General features: G+C 45.4%; 2 protein-coding genes across 2 annotated transcripts; both read right to left on the bottom strand.

Moving 5' to 3' along the window:
• Positions 1–9,576: 9,576 nt before the first annotated feature.
• LOC127307079 (uncharacterized) lies at positions 9,577–10,254 on the bottom strand. Its single transcript, XM_051337776.2, has one exon. It carries the CDS (start codon positions 10,218–10,220, stop codon positions 9,810–9,812), a length of 411 nt encoding a protein of 136 aa, XP_051193736.1. The 5' UTR covers positions 10,221–10,254; the 3' UTR covers positions 9,577–9,809.
• Positions 10,255–10,854: 600 nt separating this feature from the next.
• LOC127307080 (protein MIS12 homolog) lies at positions 10,855–15,365 on the bottom strand. Its single transcript, XM_051337777.2, has 7 exons — positions 15,089–15,365; positions 14,918–14,981; positions 13,966–14,085; positions 12,310–12,402; positions 12,092–12,230; positions 11,206–11,340; positions 10,855–11,115 (listed from the first exon to the last, which is right to left on the bottom strand). The coding sequence occupies exons 1-7, from the start codon at positions 15,211–15,213 to the stop codon at positions 11,048–11,050; spliced, it is 744 nt and encodes a 247-aa protein (XP_051193737.1). The 5' UTR covers positions 15,214–15,365; the 3' UTR covers positions 10,855–11,047.
• Positions 15,366–16,916: the final 1,551 nt, after the last annotated feature.

The following is a 16,916-nucleotide window of genomic DNA, read 5'->3' as shown; positions in this document are numbered from 1 at the left end:
TTGGGGAGATCGTACTTGTTGTACCAGAACGAGTGGTTAACTCGTCCAACAAAGAGTCGATCGAATCCTTGGGTCTCCGCGAGAATTGCTCTCATGTTGGTGCTCTTGGGAGTGTCGCGCGCAACATCCGCAAACCTCATGGCTGGGAAGTGCGCTTTGCAGGTGGCCAAAACGAGGGAAGCGACTCCGCGAGCAGAAGATTCTTGCCAATCCTTGATGAGCTCCGGCACCGGCTTCATGAGCTTGGTCATGGTGTCGATCACCGTGGTCTTGGCCCTCTTCAGGGACAATGACTTGGCGACTCCGCGACATGCCTCGAAGAGGTCGTCTATCGAACTCCGCGCCTCATCATATGCTTCGGTCCTCTTGAGGGTTGAATCCTTGGTCCACTCAAAGACAAGACTCGCTGCGAAAGTGATGATCAGTTCTTCCGCGGACAAAGCAAAGTGTGAGGAAGTCGGAGCTAAATAGGAAAGGTTCTTACGGAAGATCATTTTGTCGATAGCCTCCGCCTCTTGACTCTTATTTTTAGCCGCTAAGGTTGATACCCTTTGCTGGCTCTTTTTGAGTTTGTCCGCAAGTTCTGCCATGTCGCGCGCATGCTTCTCCAAGAGCTCCTTCTTCTCCAAAGTTTCCTTCTCGGAGGATTCTTTCAAGAAGTTCTTGAGAGATTCATTCTCCGCCTCTAGCACTTGGACCTTGGCGGACAAGGCATCAATGGTGGGGTGCTTGGCAATTTCCTCTGTAGGCGGAAAACCACACAAGTTATACATTGCTCATGACAAGATACGTGAGCAACTCGGAATTCTTACCGTTCAGGTGGGTCTCCAAGAGCGATACAGCCTTTTTGCTATTCTCGGTGTTCTGGCGCAGCTCTTCAATCTCTGTTATTTGCTCCAGCACATGGACGCGCAGGTCTTCGTGCAGTTTCCGCGTGTTCTGAGAAGCAGGCAGGGGTTAGCCAGAAATTCAAAATTCTGGGGGCTGGCGGGAGGTTTAAATCCTTAGATTGAGAAAATTTCAAATTTCTGCTAAGGTGCGCATCTAAAAAGCATCGGCTCACACATGTTACTCGGAAAAATGTCCAACCCAATGCTTGGGGGCTAGTGTCACCTGGCGCACGTTCTTGTGCTTAGCAAAGAAAACCTTGAGTTCACTTTCGAGGTCAGAGAGCTCTTGCATTTCCGTGTTCGCAGGCCCCCACACTTGGTCCATCATGGCGGAGATCTCCGCATGGCGTTGTGAGAGGGGGGCCTTTTGCAAAGTCGGAAAGAGGTGAGGATGAGTCTAGGGCGAGCCGGTGGCACGACTTGGCAATAACTTCTTCTCAACTTCATCAGCCAGAGCTTCAGCTGGGGTAATGGTAGGTTTCTCAGGCGGAGGTGCGGATGAGGATGCACCCTTGCCGGATTCGCTGTGGCCGGTATCGGCGGTTGGTTCTTCAGGGAGGTCATCGAGGTTGATGACGTCCTTAGGATCCGTCTCGGCGGTAGAAGAGTCCTTAGGCGGAACCTCCACTTCCGGTGTGACGGGCATAGAAGCCGGAGAGGGCTTCGTTCTCTTCTTGGGGATCTTGGGGGCTGGCTTCCGGAGCTTCTGTTGCGTAATAAGAAAGGCATAACAAGTTAAGCACATGCTGATTCATGGTGACAGAGGAATTTTAAGACGGAAACTAAGCACTTACCCAGATGGTTTGAAAAAGTGGTGCATGTCAGGTTGGGCTCGGTTGCTAGTGTCGATGAGCTTGAGGCGCTTCTTCTCCGCCTCCGCCTTGCGGGTAGCCGCAGTGCTAAGCACTTCGCGGGCACGTTTGGTTGCGGGGCTGGAGGGAGCAACCCTCTTCCTTTTGGAGGGACGCGGAGCCTCGGGAGCTTCCGCGTCCGATGTAACTTCCGGGTCGGTGTTGCCCGCGTGAGGGACCCGGATAAGAGTTCCGAGTTCGCCCTCCTCAAGGGCTTTGAGCTATGTTACCCAGCCAACACTTAAAAAAATTAGAAAGGAATCGACAGTTGAATCAAGGAAACGTACCGCGGTCCCGGAGCCATTGGTGTGGATGTCCTTGTTACACACGTGAATCCGAAGATCACGCGGAATCTTGATCAGAAGTCGGATCCGCTTGTCGATGGCGTCGGCGGAAAGGTTGTCCTTGGAGGCGCGCATAGGATCGTCGCACCCCGTGTACTGGAACATCAGGCGGTCCCGATGCTGAAGTGGTTGGATCCGCTTTGTGAACCAGGACATTGTTAGGTCCTTCCCAGACAGACCATCTTCCGTCAGTTTGCATATCCGCCTAACTGCGCGAGTCAGTAGAGGTGACTCGAAGAGATGAGGACATTGGGTCCAGGCCGGAGTCTCACTGGCGGGGCTATTTTTGAAGGGCGGCAGCACCCTCTCGCTCGCCGGGTGGGAAACATCCTTCAAATAGAAGAAGCCTCCGGACCAGTATTGCGCGGATTCATGGCGGTCGGTGGGAGGATAGACGCGGCCGGGACGGAGCATGAATGTGATTGACCCTCAGGTGGCCGACTCGGAAGTTTGAGGAATCTTCTCCTTTTTGACGGAGAAGAAGTACTGAAAAAGAGAAAGTTCTGGGGGTACCCGGAGGTGGCCTTCGCATAGAGTGACATGGTTGCTGATGGCCAGGATGCTGTTTGGAGATATGTTGTGAGGCTGGAGTCCATACACCTTCAAAATTTTCGAGAATAAATCGCTTCGCGGAAAGGAGAAGCCACGCTCCACAAGCGCCTTGGTCACCACCATTTCTCCGGCTTCGGGAGCTGGAGCCAGAGCACCCGGAAGTGTCCGCCAGGACCCGGGTCTTAGAAATCCCTCTGCCTCGAGGTTGTTGAGCTCGATTTCTGTGGTGGTGCAGGGCCACCACTTCCCCTTGGCTTCGCTGTCTCACGGGCGAGCCTTAGATTTTTTGGCGGCCGCTTCTTCCGCCTTCTTTTCTGCTCGCTCTGCTCCGGCGGTTTTTTCCGGGTTAGCAGACACTCCCTCGATGTTCTTGCCGGAATCCTTGGAGGGTTCCAGCTGAACTGGGACAAAGGGGGGAGGGGCGGAGGAGATGGGTGTTGCCATGATCGGCTCGGAGGCAGGAGGCGGAGTCGAAGAAGACATCTGAAGAGAAAACAGTGGCGGATAAACTAACTTAGTCGGATCCAACGTGGAAACCCTAATTCATCCCTACCAACTACGGTGCGAAGACGAAGCATGAGGGCTTACCGGAATGGATTCCGCGGTGGTCGGAGTCGCCGGTGGCGAGGTTTAGCTGCGGTGGCTCGCTGAACTTAAGAACACGATGAACAATAAGCGGCGGCGAAGCGACTCCGGCGAACTTCCGGTGAACTCCGGTACGGCGGAGAAGGAGCTCGGAGGCGGCGCTGCGCTGGGAGGTGAAAAGGGGGCGAATGGGGTGATTAGGGTTGAACGGCGGATATTTATAGGCCGGAGGAGGAGATTCGTGCTCCGCATCCTATGGTTGGAACGCAAGCGTCGCACCGTTGGATGAGCGACACGTGTCGAAAACCCTAAGCGGTAAAAACGGCTAGGGATAAGTTACCGCTCAAATCGAGCGAAAATGGCGCCAAGATTGGCGGAACCGTTTGAACTTTTTAAGGTTCCGGGTTGCAGCATGAAGATAAGCAAACTCTTGTCCGCAGCAGGGGAGTAACCCGGAGACATGCCGTAGCGATGCCGTCAATGGATGAAGTCCCGCAGGATGGGGGTATTTTCCGACCAAGAGTTGGGAAAGAAGAAAATGTGAAGTTGGAATTATTCAAGTTTCCCCGCGTTCCCGAAATTGCCGGAAATCGTGAAGCGTTAGCAAGGCGGAAACAAGAGGTGAAACTCGGAGAACTCTGGGGGCTACTGTTGTGGGTATACTTCATGGGTGTACCATCGATAGTGCCTAGATCCGGCAAGCCCGGGTGGCTCATAGATTGTGATGTGGCATGTGGCCCATCGGGCGGCCCAATTGTTGTTGATCCTCAAGGATGAAGTCCAGCCCAGGATAGGGAAGCCGGATCCTGACCGACCTTCTGAGGAAGCCGGATCCGTGGAGGCCCATATGGAACCCGGATCCAGTACGACGTAGATGGGAAGGCGGATCTTTGACGTACATGGCAAGACATTGTACTTTAGTTAGGCAAGCTGTAATCCGGCTAGGACTCTCCATGTAAACCCTAGATCTGTGCACCTTTTATAAGCCGGATCCCGGGAGCCCTAGAGGCACAACCACAACTCATTGTAACAACGGGAAAGCGCCCAGATAATTCCAGACAAGCAGCAGTAGGCCCTTTCATCGTGCAGGTGTTCCGAAGCTGGGTAAATCGCGTACCACCGTCCCGTGTGCACTCCGCCCTATGGCCCCTACTTCTTCTTCCCCTCGTGAGGATCCCTCCTCCGAGGCACCGTCGAATAGGCAACGACAGTCGGCGCGCCCGACGTACGCTCCCCCGGATGGCAACTGGTCGTGGGCGATACCGGGGCTCATCGTGCCCGACATCGACGACGAGTAGTAGTAGGCGTTAGGTTTTTTTTCGTGTTTAAACTATGTAAATTATGTTTTCATATTTAAAAAAAATGATTCGGCCAAAAAATGCGTCGTGCCGCTGGAGCCACCCCAGACGCAAACGGACGAGCGGTCGATTTCGATCATTTCGACCGATATAAACGGACTCACGCGAACACTAAAATGCATCGCACCGCGGGAGATGCCCTTAGCACCATGTGAAGGAGCCACATACCTGGGCTTGGACAGCCTGGCTCCCTCCGCGTGACTCCGTCCGCGTGGGTCAGGACTCATCACACTGGTGGGTTGCAGATTTAGGCCCGACAATCGGGTTAAGCCTAGGTTTCAAACCCAGCCCAGCGCGAGAAATGCCTAGGTACCACCACACCGCGAGAAGAGAAGCAGCCCGATATGTCGCGAGCAGCAAAGCATCGGCGGAGGAGACACGAAGCAACCTGGAGGCAATATGGGCGTCCCTATCCGCTCCGCTGACGTGGCGCGCCTGGGGCCACCCGCTGCCGGTCAGGGCCTTGACCGTCTGGCGCGGCCAGATCCCGTGTGGCCCGTCAACCCGTGGCCCGAGCTGAGGACACGTGCGGCACGGGTCATCTCCCCAGCAGATCCCAACGATCGTTTGGATGGACGGTGGCGATGTGACGGTCGGCGACAGCACCCTGGTCGTACGCCGTCGTCTCCCCCGAACATGTGGGGGCGCCAGTGGCCAGGCGACGCGTGCCGGCCGGAGGAGCCGGATTCCTTGCGTTTTGATGAGGAAAAGGGGCGGATCAGGTGTGCGCATTGAGTTTGATGCCGTGCCCCGTGTGGCATTGGACCATTGGTAGCCTGGCGAGTACTACAGCATTGATCAGTCTCACAGGCTCGACACCGCGCAATTTTTGCTTTGACTAGGTCATCCGATGCAACACACGCAAAATCAAGGGGCGTATTGGTCTCCGGCGGTTCAAACCATTTTAGATATAAAATGTGTTTGTTTTGATTTATCTGAGTTAGACCGAGATTCGACAGAAATGCTGCAACTTTACTTTCTTTGTTTGGATTGAGGCTAAATCCAGTGGGCCGACGCATTTTGCCCACTTTTCACTGGTATGGACATCGCGGCGTTAATGCCAACACATCCCCGTCAACTAACCGCCTAGCCAGCTTCCCGTGTGGCCTTCAATCTCTACTCTCTAGTGGGCACGCCTTTACGTTTCCCGTCCTAGCTCGTGCTTGTACAGAGGGACGGCATCGCCACGGTGGACTGGCATTCTAGGAAAACTGATCCCGTGGCACAGAGGCAAAGCAGGTGGCGACGGTGTTGGCAAAGGCCGAGGCATGGCTAGAGGAGGCCCAGGCGGCGATCGCGATTGCCTGTGCAGCAATGCTAGTCGCGCCACCGCCCGCTCCCAACGCGTGGGAGGGTGCGGACCTCGGTTACGCCCCAGATGTCACAAAACGAGTAGCGAGCTCCACTCGTCTCATTTGAGATCACCCAACACAACAAGGCTGCTCATTGCCATCCTGTTTTCCTCAATGGTGGCACAACATGTTCCTCGATGGTGGCAAGCCGTGCAGCACGTGAGGTTGTTTTTGAGGCGAATGGAGGACGTGGACCGGGAGAACCAGGAGTTGGAAGTGGTGGTGGAGGAGGCAATAGAGAAGGATAGGGTCACCACGACGCCAACAGGAAGTACAAAGGCTGTCAGTCACAACATCACATACACAAATATCATTACCGAAAGTGCTAAATTTCACACATTTGTTCCGAATATCAAAACCTGCTGACAGCGCATCTAGGCAAATGCAAATTGTGGTCTTACGAGAAGAGTGCAATCAAGCCAATTGGGGACTATATCAGTTTTTCAGCAATATGAAGATAAAAAAATGCCATGTAAAATGGAGCTAGGGCCAATCCCGAGTTGGCTTTGTCGCTTTGGATGCTAGGCCTACAAAAGCTTAACAGGTCTTGGCTGATACTAGCAACTTCTTATCATCACAAACTCCAACAAGTCAGTATCGGAACAGGCAGTGCTGCATTGATGCGTCAGTCTTCCTAAGCTTCGGAGCTAATGGCTTGCCCTATAGGTGGTTGTGAACTTGTGATCGACTAACTCCGTTTCAAAACTACTGTCCCGGATTTGCCTAATACAGATGTATCTACATCTACATAAAGTTGTGGCGCTTATTTTGAGACAGGGGAATATTGCAGCTAAGAATATACTGCCAGTTCCGCATTGAACTTCCCAACCAGTGTAATAATGAAATGACAATTTGAATTTGAAAATCATAAGTGTTCCTAATTTGTAATCATAAAATAATTCCCAAAGTTTCCAGCAGATTTTTTCTAAGAAGGGTACAATTTTCAAGGGTAATGGAATGTCCCTTGCAATGAACTATTGTACCTATCTCTAGTTGATCGAAGAAGTAATATAACACTGAATGATGTCCCAACAATGGAAACATAATAAGAATTCACTTTAGTTCCATATGCACCTCGGTGCTCATAGAATTTCCAGCGCAACATTACTGATCAAAGAGATCTGCTAATTGTGTACCAGTGTAACCATCTATGTATCCTCCTCCAGAAGAACAACAAACAAATAGTAACAAGTGAAGCTAATTGATCAACGCAGGCACATATTGAGCAGAAAAAACGTAGAGACGAACACATCCCAAATCAAATACTATAAAGATGACACTAATTAAGTCAAAAGGAACTTGCATATCTGAGAAAGACGGAGCAGCAAGATAGCTGGATTTAATCCCTAATAGTCTCCAGATATCTCAAAATATAGTTAACTTAAGCAAATTCAAGGGCAAGCTCGCTGCAATTGCTGTAACTATCATAGTCGATCAAAGAACTAACAAATCACAAAATAGAGTTCTAGAGATGGAAACCTAACAAGAGTGCAACTGTGAATTTTCTCTATTTTGAAAGAGAAGTGTTCAATTCTCGGTGCTAATAAAATTTCCAGTGCAATACCACTAGTGATCAAAGGGATCTGCTAATTAAGTGTCCCTAGTGTTCCCAATAAGATTGCACGCTATCTTGGTATCCTCCAGTTGATCAACTAACAATAGCAATAACTGAAGCTCACAGAGTAACAGATCAATATAGGCACATATTGAGCAGAAATCACATAGAAACAAAACAATTCCCAAATCGAGTTAACTACACAGACAATAGAACAGAAGGAACTCTCAGCGATGATGCTAATCAAGTCAAAAGCCACTTGCGCATTATCCAAGCATCACAAGATCCAAGAACAACACAGCACTAAGATAGCCGGATTAATCCCCCCAAGTCTCCAGATATCTCAACATAGTTTCACTTGACCCATAACCTAACTAACAGGACCACCATAACCATAGATTGAAATCACAACCTCTCGACTTCCTTAGAACACAATTAGTACCAGGAGGACAAGTTCACAGCAATAGCAGCATTGGTTAAAGGGCATACTGTAGCTATCTCTAGCTGATCGAAGAACTAACAAAGAACTAGGCATCCTAATTCAAAATATAAAAGGGTCTGGATTCTTTGTGCTTCTAGAGTTTTCAGTGCAATACCACTACTGATCAAAGAGATCTGCTAATTCAGTGTCCCTAGTATTCCCAGTAAAATCGCCCATCTCTATACCCTCCCCCAGATGAAGGACTAACAATTGCAACAAGTAAAGCTAATTCATCATGGTAGGCACAAATTGAGCAAAAACAATACGGAGGTAAATGCATCGCAAATAAACTGAACTACACAGACAATAGGACAACAGAAAGCCGCAGAGATGAATCAAGTCAAAAGGCTTGCATACTAACCAAGCAACAATTAAAGTTGGTGTCAACTCTAAAAAGATGCAGCAGCAGTTTATACTATACTTTTGTAAGATAAAGAACAAGCAATATTGCATTGGCATGCCAGTCTTTATCAGCTCACGAGCTAATTGCTGGTTACTTGAAGTCAAGCTGGTTGTGAACTTGTGATCTAAATTGATAAAAGGATATCCTACCATTTCTGATCTAAATTTGGAATAGGGAAAAAAACACTGAAGTTCTGGACAGGATTTCCAAACAAAGTGTATAATTTTCCAGGCTAATGATTTTTTTTTTTTTTGGGTGGGCAAATGAACTGTCCCTTGTAATGCACTATTGATCTAAAGGGATATGATAGTTATCCTAGCATATCCTCCAATAAAACTTCTCCAGCAAAGTGTATTAATGCAATGAAAAATTGATTGAAATCATAACAGTGTCCCAAATTTGCAACCATAAAACATCTCTTAAGAGTTCCAGGCAGGATTTACAAAAGATAAAAGATTCAATTTACTATGCTAATCGAATGTCCACTGCAATGCAACTGATCCAACTAGCCCCCTAGTTCTGAATTTAACTTATCCGGGACAGTGTAATAATGCATGCCAATCTGAATTCAATTTCATAAAGTTCCAGAGAGGGATCTCCAAAGAAAAATGATTCAACGTTCCATGCTAAAGGAATGCCCCTTGCAACGCACTATCGATCAAAAGGGATATGCGTACTATCCTAGAACAACAAGACTCTTCAACCAAACTCAAGGAGCATACTGCATATGGACAGTCACTGCAATTGCAGCATTGGTTAAGGGCATATTTCAGGTATCCTAGTCAATCGGAGAACTAACAAATCAGCATTTGTCAATGGCATATTGTAGCTATCCTAGTCAAACAAATAACTAGTAAATCAGCAATTACGTAAGGGCATAATGTAGCAATCCTAGTCAATCGAATAACTAGCAAAACAACATTGTTTAAGGGCATAATGTAGCAATCCTAGTCGATTGAAGAACTACCAAATCAGAAAATAGTGCCCCGAATATGGAAGAAATAGATCTGCTAATAAAGTATTCCAGTGTAACCAATAAGACTGCACACGGCTTCTCTGATTCATGTGCAACTAACTTTTGAAATAAACTGAAGCTAATAATTCATCACGGTTTGCACATATTTAGAGCAGGAACAATATGGAGATGAACACGTTCCAATCAACTGAAACAACGCACAAAACAGAAAATAAGGAACTCGCCGAGATGATTCTAATCAAGTTCCAAAGGCCTTGCATAATTAAGCAAGCAACACGATATTATCCAAGAACAAAAGCAGTAGTACTAGTACGGTGGTAGCTGGAATCAATCCCCACGAGTTCTCCAGATAAACAGTCTCCACTCGACCGATAATAATAACCTAGAAACTAAGAGCAATATATCGACATAGCAGCAGCAACCTCCTGGGAAGGGAAGCCCCCCGAATTAGTACCGTCCGGATCAGGCGAGGTCGTCGTCGTCGAAGTCTGCGGCGTCGAAGGCGTTGAAGAAGCCGGCGAAGGCTAGCGGGGCGCGCGGGTCGGTGGGGCGGGCGCCCCCGCCCATGCGGTGGGAGTGGAGCAGGTCGCCGTCGTCGTCGTCGTCGAGGAAGGCGCTGCGCGGGGAGTCGGCGTCGATGTCCATGAGCGTGGTGATGGCGTCGTCCTCCATGGAGCGGGGGGAGACGAGGCGCACGGCGTAGGGGCCGTTGCCGGCGGCGAAGGGGTGGTCGGTGGGCGGGCCGGAGCCGACGATGGTGAAGCTGGTGCTAGGGTTTCGGCGGGACTGGTGGGGCGTCGCTGGGCCGCGCGGGGTGCGCTGCCTTTGCTGCTGCTGCTGCTGCTGCCGGGGCGTCCTCCCGTTCCCCTCCATCTTGTTGTTGTTGTTGGGTTTCGATGGAGATCTGTGTGGCTGGCGGAGCCTTCGTGGCCCACGGGATTATTTTTATAGAGCAGATCCAGAGGTTTTTTTTTTTTTTTTTGAGCAGTAGCAGATCCAGAGGTAGGCGGTGTGTTTTTTTATTCTGTTTTCCTCGGCCAAGGAGACGGTGGTTTTGTTTCAGAAAAAAAAAGTTGGCCCACAGGAGTTCGGGAGCCAAAAAAAAAACACTTTCCGATCTAGTGTCTATTTTTGTTGATTCCCCTCCAACCTCTTTTATTCATCTGATGAAATATAAATCGATTAACACACACCATCCTCATCATCGGAGAGACACCCAGATGAAAGAACACAGCTCCGACAACCACAGATGAATCAACAGCAATGAAGAGCGCCAAAAATGTTGAACCGCAGAGAAAACCAAGCAAAAACGACAGGATAGAGCAAAACCGTTTTGCTCTGTTTGTCTCTAGTAACACCGCTGGGGGATTAGGATACTCTAGCGCAGAAGAAAGTATCGACTGAAACAGAGTTATTTTTGGAAGCCTCAAAATACTAGAGCTCTTGCACGGACCAGAGAATGCTAGTGATTTGTGGGTTGTATCTGAAGAAACAAACACCTGTGAAAGAAAAAAATGGAAATACATGATTGACATATGATACATGATTGACATATACACACAGCTGTTCTGCTCGAATTGCAGTTCAGGTTTACATCACATAGGCAGCTAGCGAGAGTGTAGCTTGGCAAGATTACAGCGGAGCTAAGGAGATGAGTAGTCTACATGCTGATATGGCAAAGGCTGCCTTAACAACGTGAGCTACTCCTTCCGCAACCCATTCATAGCCTCGTTCACCTCCTGAATGTCTTCGGTGCTAGCAGCAGAACCTGCGAGGCAATGTAGTGAGCACAAATTATCCCACAGATACGCACACGAACAACGAAGAGATCTAGGGAAAACGATGGCGGTATCCTTACCCAATGCTAAACGCTTCTGGTCTCTAACACCGCTGATGTTCAAAACATTTTGGCCCACCATGCTCTCAGCCTCAACTTTTTTCCTTTTCATGACCTTCATTTTCTGGTGCAGCTTTGGTAGTGTGTTCACGAGAGCTGCAGTTGAGTAGGAATGCATTCAGAACCAGGGATAATAGGACAAAAGTAGTAATTCTTGATTTACTAGTATAGTATAGCTAGCAGCATGGACTAGAGTACTAGACCAAATAATGTTAGGGCTATGATCTTTCTGATTTATGTCAAGCATCCTGTAACCTTCCACTGTATTTGTGCAAGACGGAAACGAATAGAACACGGCCAGACAGAAACAGAGAAGTCATAAGTAAGTGCGAGAACCTTGATATCTTAAGCTTACACATCAGAACAAAAGTTCAGGAAGGTCACCAAAGCTTGATTGTCCATTGAGTTATTGTTCACAAGTACTCCGTAATAGCCCATGACTAATACGGATACGCCCATCACTTACTACCAAATTACTAATTTGTCCCAGTTGTCTAGCAAGGTTATAGGAAGAATATTGGCATCAGGGTTTATGCTGATAACATAATAAAGCACAACTGGCTCGATTTTACAGGAAACCCTTCAGACCTTCACCACTAACCAGCCATCTGAACTGGTAAGTGCCCAGGTAAATAATCAACTAAGTGAAGTTCAAATCATTGAGAAATTTTAACTTTCTAATCAGTAATCACCCTATTTAATAGATATTATTCTTGCCATGTTCTAGCAAAACATGATGTTGGCATGCCATCGATGTTGATGTTGAACTGCAACCTGAGTGTACTAATACAATACTGGTGAGCAGCACTAGACATAATGAACACAGCTGATGAATCTAGTAGCATACCTTGAATATTGTCCTGAACAGATTTGTCTTCAAACAATTTCACTACTTCAGCTATGGAGGAATTAAGGGTACTCCTGTACGTATTTTGCCTTTCCAAGGAAGAAATCTCTCTTTGCAGTTCTTCAGATTCCTTGTTAGCCTAATTAAACAACGTGAGAGTTTCTTAGATTAACTGCAGATATGTTAACAAGACAGTTCCTTATGACTAAGTTGCTTACAGCTTCTAGTTTTTTCCTCAATAAATTGAGTTCTTCATCCAGCTCCAAATCATGATTTCCATCTTTATCCAACACCTTTGCAGAAGAATTATCCTGATGAAGAAAAATACATTATATTTCTACTCATTTATATGAATAGCTTTTATTGAAATGGGGGTTGCAAAGTAAAATAAAAATACAGAAAGGAAATGTACATGCAAGGGTGCTTGAGTTTATGGTGTACTGAAATATATATGTTAAAAATTCTCAAAAGATGCTCATAAATGAATGTTTATAGAACTTTGAAAGATGCATGATTACGTAAATCCTAAGCTCAAGCACCCACCCTTTCCATGTACGACTCCATTCTCAAATATTATACAAAAATGCATGGCTTTACTGAACCAAATTTTGTGTACATGTTTATATCTTTGTTGACTATATTAAGCATTAACCTCAAGCTTACCCACATATTTCACACTGATTTAGTTTACAAGATCGAAGACCTGAACTGCAGATAGCACACCAGAAACTTTGTTCTGTATGACAACATCAAACTGGAAAGTCGCTAGTTATGACTTAAGTCACTTACTAGTTACTAGTCGATATAAGAGTACAGGCATATCCTTCTGTTTCTCTAAGAAACCATTTTACGCAAATGTTGTAACTGATATTTAATCAATTCACAACTGCCTACGCAACTGGAATTGAAACCTAATAGGAATATTTTCTATGGGTTGAAAACAGAATTCCAACACCATATTCTAAGTATATGGTTGCTCTGTTCACTATATTGGTTATTCAGCCTATTATGTGAACAGACCAAGAAGGCATTAAAATTCTAAGAAGAAAACAATAAAAAGTAATCTTAAATAAATAACATATTACAACAAATCAACAATTACCAAAGCAATTAAATAGGAGTGCAAACCATTGGTGCAAACAATGCAATAATTACACTTTTGATTATCCAATACACAGATATGGTCAGAGATAGATAAGTGAAGTGGATCATGGGGAGTATAGCAATAAACTACTGCATTTCAGTACAACAATAACCAAAAAAGCTAATTATGTACACGGGTCTAGCAATTAAGAAAATATATCAATAAGCAATGTCTAGATATCTGTAAGCCTGAGCATCACATGGTCTTATTCATATTACTATTTCTTATGTTACATCCTGACCATTGGGTCTTAGAAAAACTAAAAATAAACAATACCATGTACTCCCTCCAATCATATATACAAGGCCACTCAATCTTATCTTAAGTCAAACTAGTTTAATTTTAATGGAATTTATAGAAAAATATATCAACATAGTATATTATGAAAACATATTTCATGATAAAATTAGCTGTACATAAAACTTATCTTGAAAGATTACAATGGCCAACTGGGCCATATCTAACTCACGCACTGACACCCCAAATTAGTCAACAGAAACCATGTTATTAAACTGCTGGGTCGACTAAATAAATTGAGATTATTTTCAGAACAAATCAGTAGAAGATGAATCATCACTTTCCAAGATGTTTAAATTATCTGTGCCAATAATCTATAGTGAATCATATGGAACGGGGGTGAGAGTTGTGTAAATCAAACCAAAACTGAGCGTTCCGTCAAATTAAAAAATCTGGCTTGAATAAAGCAATTACTTTGAGATAAGGAACTTACATCTTCAGGCGCCACGAATCCCTCAGGTACAGTTAGACAATGCCGAAGGCAATAGGCCTCCCACCTGCTCATTCTCGTATCCAATACATCCCTTACCAAGTGGTGAATTTCAGTTACCCCCTACAAACAGAAACCATCAGCAACTCCACACTTCAGAATGACCAGTTGACAAAATCTAGAACATTTTACATTGTGAATGCTACGAAATGGCTTTAGGAAGAAAGATCTCAATGGCATGAAATGGAACGTAGTCTAAACGAAACATTTTTTTTAGATATCTTACAGCACGATACAGGTAAAACCAGATGAATTACATGTAAAAAACTAAATTTATCCTGAGGACTGTTTCAGACTCTTCATTCTGTAATTCTTTTACATTTAAAATTTACGGGTAATTTCTTGTACTCATATATCGAATAAAAGTTCATTCCCGGCACAGCGAAGTTCTGATACACAGGTTGCAGCATAACAAAGCAGAACACTAATTTGTTACAGAAAAGGCGTCACCAAAGCAGTAAAATGTACTAAGTTATATAACCCGTACACCTGAAAGACACGTCTACTTAGGCAATTAGGCTTCAACGCTGCATCAATTTCCTTTGGAAATTGGAATGGTATACTCCCACATAGCAATCCTATCTATCTATCTATGCCGGATCCAGAGTTCAGGTCTCCCCATTATGGCACAATTACAAGCGTTGGAGGGTGGTCCGGTGAGGGCATTTCGTTCAGATCCAAACCCTAACAGATTCCCCTGAGTATTATCCCCGAATTATTACATGAGGTAGCACCGGCGTGTGAAACACAACAGCACCGTCCGCGTAATCCCAACCCTGAAATCCCTGAATCTAGTTCTAGCACGAAGCGATAGTGGCAGAATTCTCCAGAATAAACCTAGGCGGAGGGTTCAGTTTATACTTTGTACCGAAATGTGAGGTCGGATGGAACTTACGCGCTCCAGCTCCTGGGCCTTCTGGGCGGCCGTGGCGGCGCCGACGGCTTCGGGGGCGCCGTGCCTGGAGAACGACGGCGAAATGAGGAAAGTTAGCAGGAAAACAGCAGGCGGCGAAGCGGGGGAATCGAGCTGGTGCTACGGGGAGAGGGAGGGGGTCGGAGGCGTAACTGGAGGCAGTACTCGAAGGCCTGGCAGCGGACCTCGTCGACGGTGTTGAGGACCTCGTTGATGAAGAGCTGCGGGCTCAGCCCCAGCGCCGCCTCCGCCGCCGAGCTCGCGTCCTCCCCTTCCATGGTTCCCGACCTGGCACTCGTAGGCTAGCGGGCGCGTGTCTTGGGTCGTGGCGGCGGCGGCGGCGGCGGCGTGTGTGCGCTGGTTGGATTGGAAGCTGGAGACTGGAGTATGTGGTTGCTCGGCCGGCGGCGGTTTCGTTCAAATTTCCCGCTGGCCGCGGCCAATTTTTCAGGAAGATCTGATGCGCCGTCACCTCATAGTCACCGGAAATCCTATACACCGACCAGGTCGGTGCCTACGAGGCACCGCACATCCTGGTTGGGTATTGGGCCTGGCCCATTTTCCCATTTTTTCTCTTTTTCTGTTTCTGTTTTTTCTTTTTTTCTGTTTTATTTTTTTGTTTCCTTTTTCTTTTTTGTTTATATTTTTTGTTCAAAATTGAAAAAATTCAAATTTGAAAATGTTTTAAATTCGAAAACGTTTAAATTCGAAAAGTGTTCAAAACGAAAAATTTTCAAAGCTAAAAATTATTCGTATTCGAAAAATGTTCAAATTTAAAATATGTTCATTTTTGAAAAATATTCAAATTTTGGGAAAAATCGTATTTTGAAAAAATGTTCACTCTAAAAAATGTTCAAATTTTGAAAAATGTTCAATCTAAAAAATATTCAGATTTTGGAAAAAGATATTCTAAAAATTTATTTTCGAAAAAAATATTTTAAAGAAGATAAAAAAAAATGAAATTCCAGAATAAAAAACGGATTTAAAAAACTCTTCTTTTTAAAAAACAAAAATATATAAACAGAAAAGAAAACGAAATAGAATAAGAAAAACAAAACCGACCTTACCTAATGGGTCGCGGCCCACTACACAACCGCTGGGTCGGGGGGTGTGCGGCACCGCGTCCGCACCGACCCGGTTGGTGTATAGGGTTTACCCTATACACCGACCCGGTTGGTGTATAGGGTTTACCCTATACACCGACCAGGTCGGCGTGTACCGCGTGCCGCGGTACGGGCCGGCCCAGTTAGGTGCGGGCTTCCTCTTTTTTTGTTTTTTCTTTTATTTTTTGTTTCTCTCTTTTCTGTTTTGTTTTTCCTATTTTTGATTTTTGTTTTCTTTTTCTTTTGTTCTTTTTTCATTTCTTTTTGTTACTTTTGTTTTTCAGATTCGAAAAATAGAAATATTTTTTAATATATTCAAATTAAAAAAATATTTATTTTAAATTTGTTCATATCAAAAAATGTTATTTTTAAAATTTGTTCAGATTAAAAATATTCATCTTAAATTAAAAAAATTGAAATAAAATTTAAAAATAGATATTTTTGAAAATTATTCAGAATAAAAAATATAGTTTTTAAAAATATTGATCACATAAAAAATTGTTCAAACCCGAAAATTGTTCAAGTATGAAATTTTTGAAATTCGAAAATTGGTCAAAATATAAAAATTATTCAAATTTGAAAATTGTTCAAGTTTTAAATTGTTCATACATAAAAATTATTAAATTTTCAAAAAAACATTAAAAAAAAGGCAGAAAAGAAAAAAAATAAAAAATAAAGATAAAGCGAAACAAAATGTTGGGCCGGCCCAAACCGTCCACCGGGGGGTGTGCGGCGCCTGGTCCGTGCCGACTAGGTCGGCATACAGCACCCCCCGGTGTATAGGAGGTCCCCATAGTCACTCCCGAGTCCCGACGCGTACGTTCGGCGTGGCCTCCGAACTGGGCCCGGTTCAGCTGATGGGCTTGAACGTATACCCT

This window comes from Lolium perenne, chromosome 6 (assembly GCF_019359855.2).
Source record: "Lolium perenne isolate Kyuss_39 chromosome 6, Kyuss_2.0, whole genome shotgun sequence".
In the NCBI taxonomy this organism is placed as follows: domain Eukaryota; kingdom Viridiplantae; phylum Streptophyta; class Magnoliopsida; order Poales; family Poaceae; genus Lolium; species Lolium perenne.
This window is presented reverse-complemented; position numbering and strand designations above follow the sequence as displayed.

Bases quoted from the DNA above. Each gene is read 5' to 3' on its own strand.
- LOC127307080 (XM_051337777.2), bottom strand. From the start codon at position 15,213: ATGGAAGGGGAGGACGCGAGCTCGGCGGCGGAGGCGGCGCTGGGGCTG. The intron at 12,403-13,965 runs GTAAGTTCCTTA...TTTCTTCATCAG, and splicing joins GATTCGTGGCGCCTGAAGAT to GATAATTCTTCTGCAAAGGT. The intron at 11,341-12,091 runs GTATGCTACTAG...ACTCAACTGCAG, and splicing joins TGTTCAGGACAATATTCAAG to CTCTCGTGAACACACTACCA.
- LOC127307079 (XM_051337776.2), bottom strand. From the start codon at position 10,220: ATGGAGGGGAACGGGAGGACGCCCCGGCAGCAGCAGCAGCAGCAGCAA.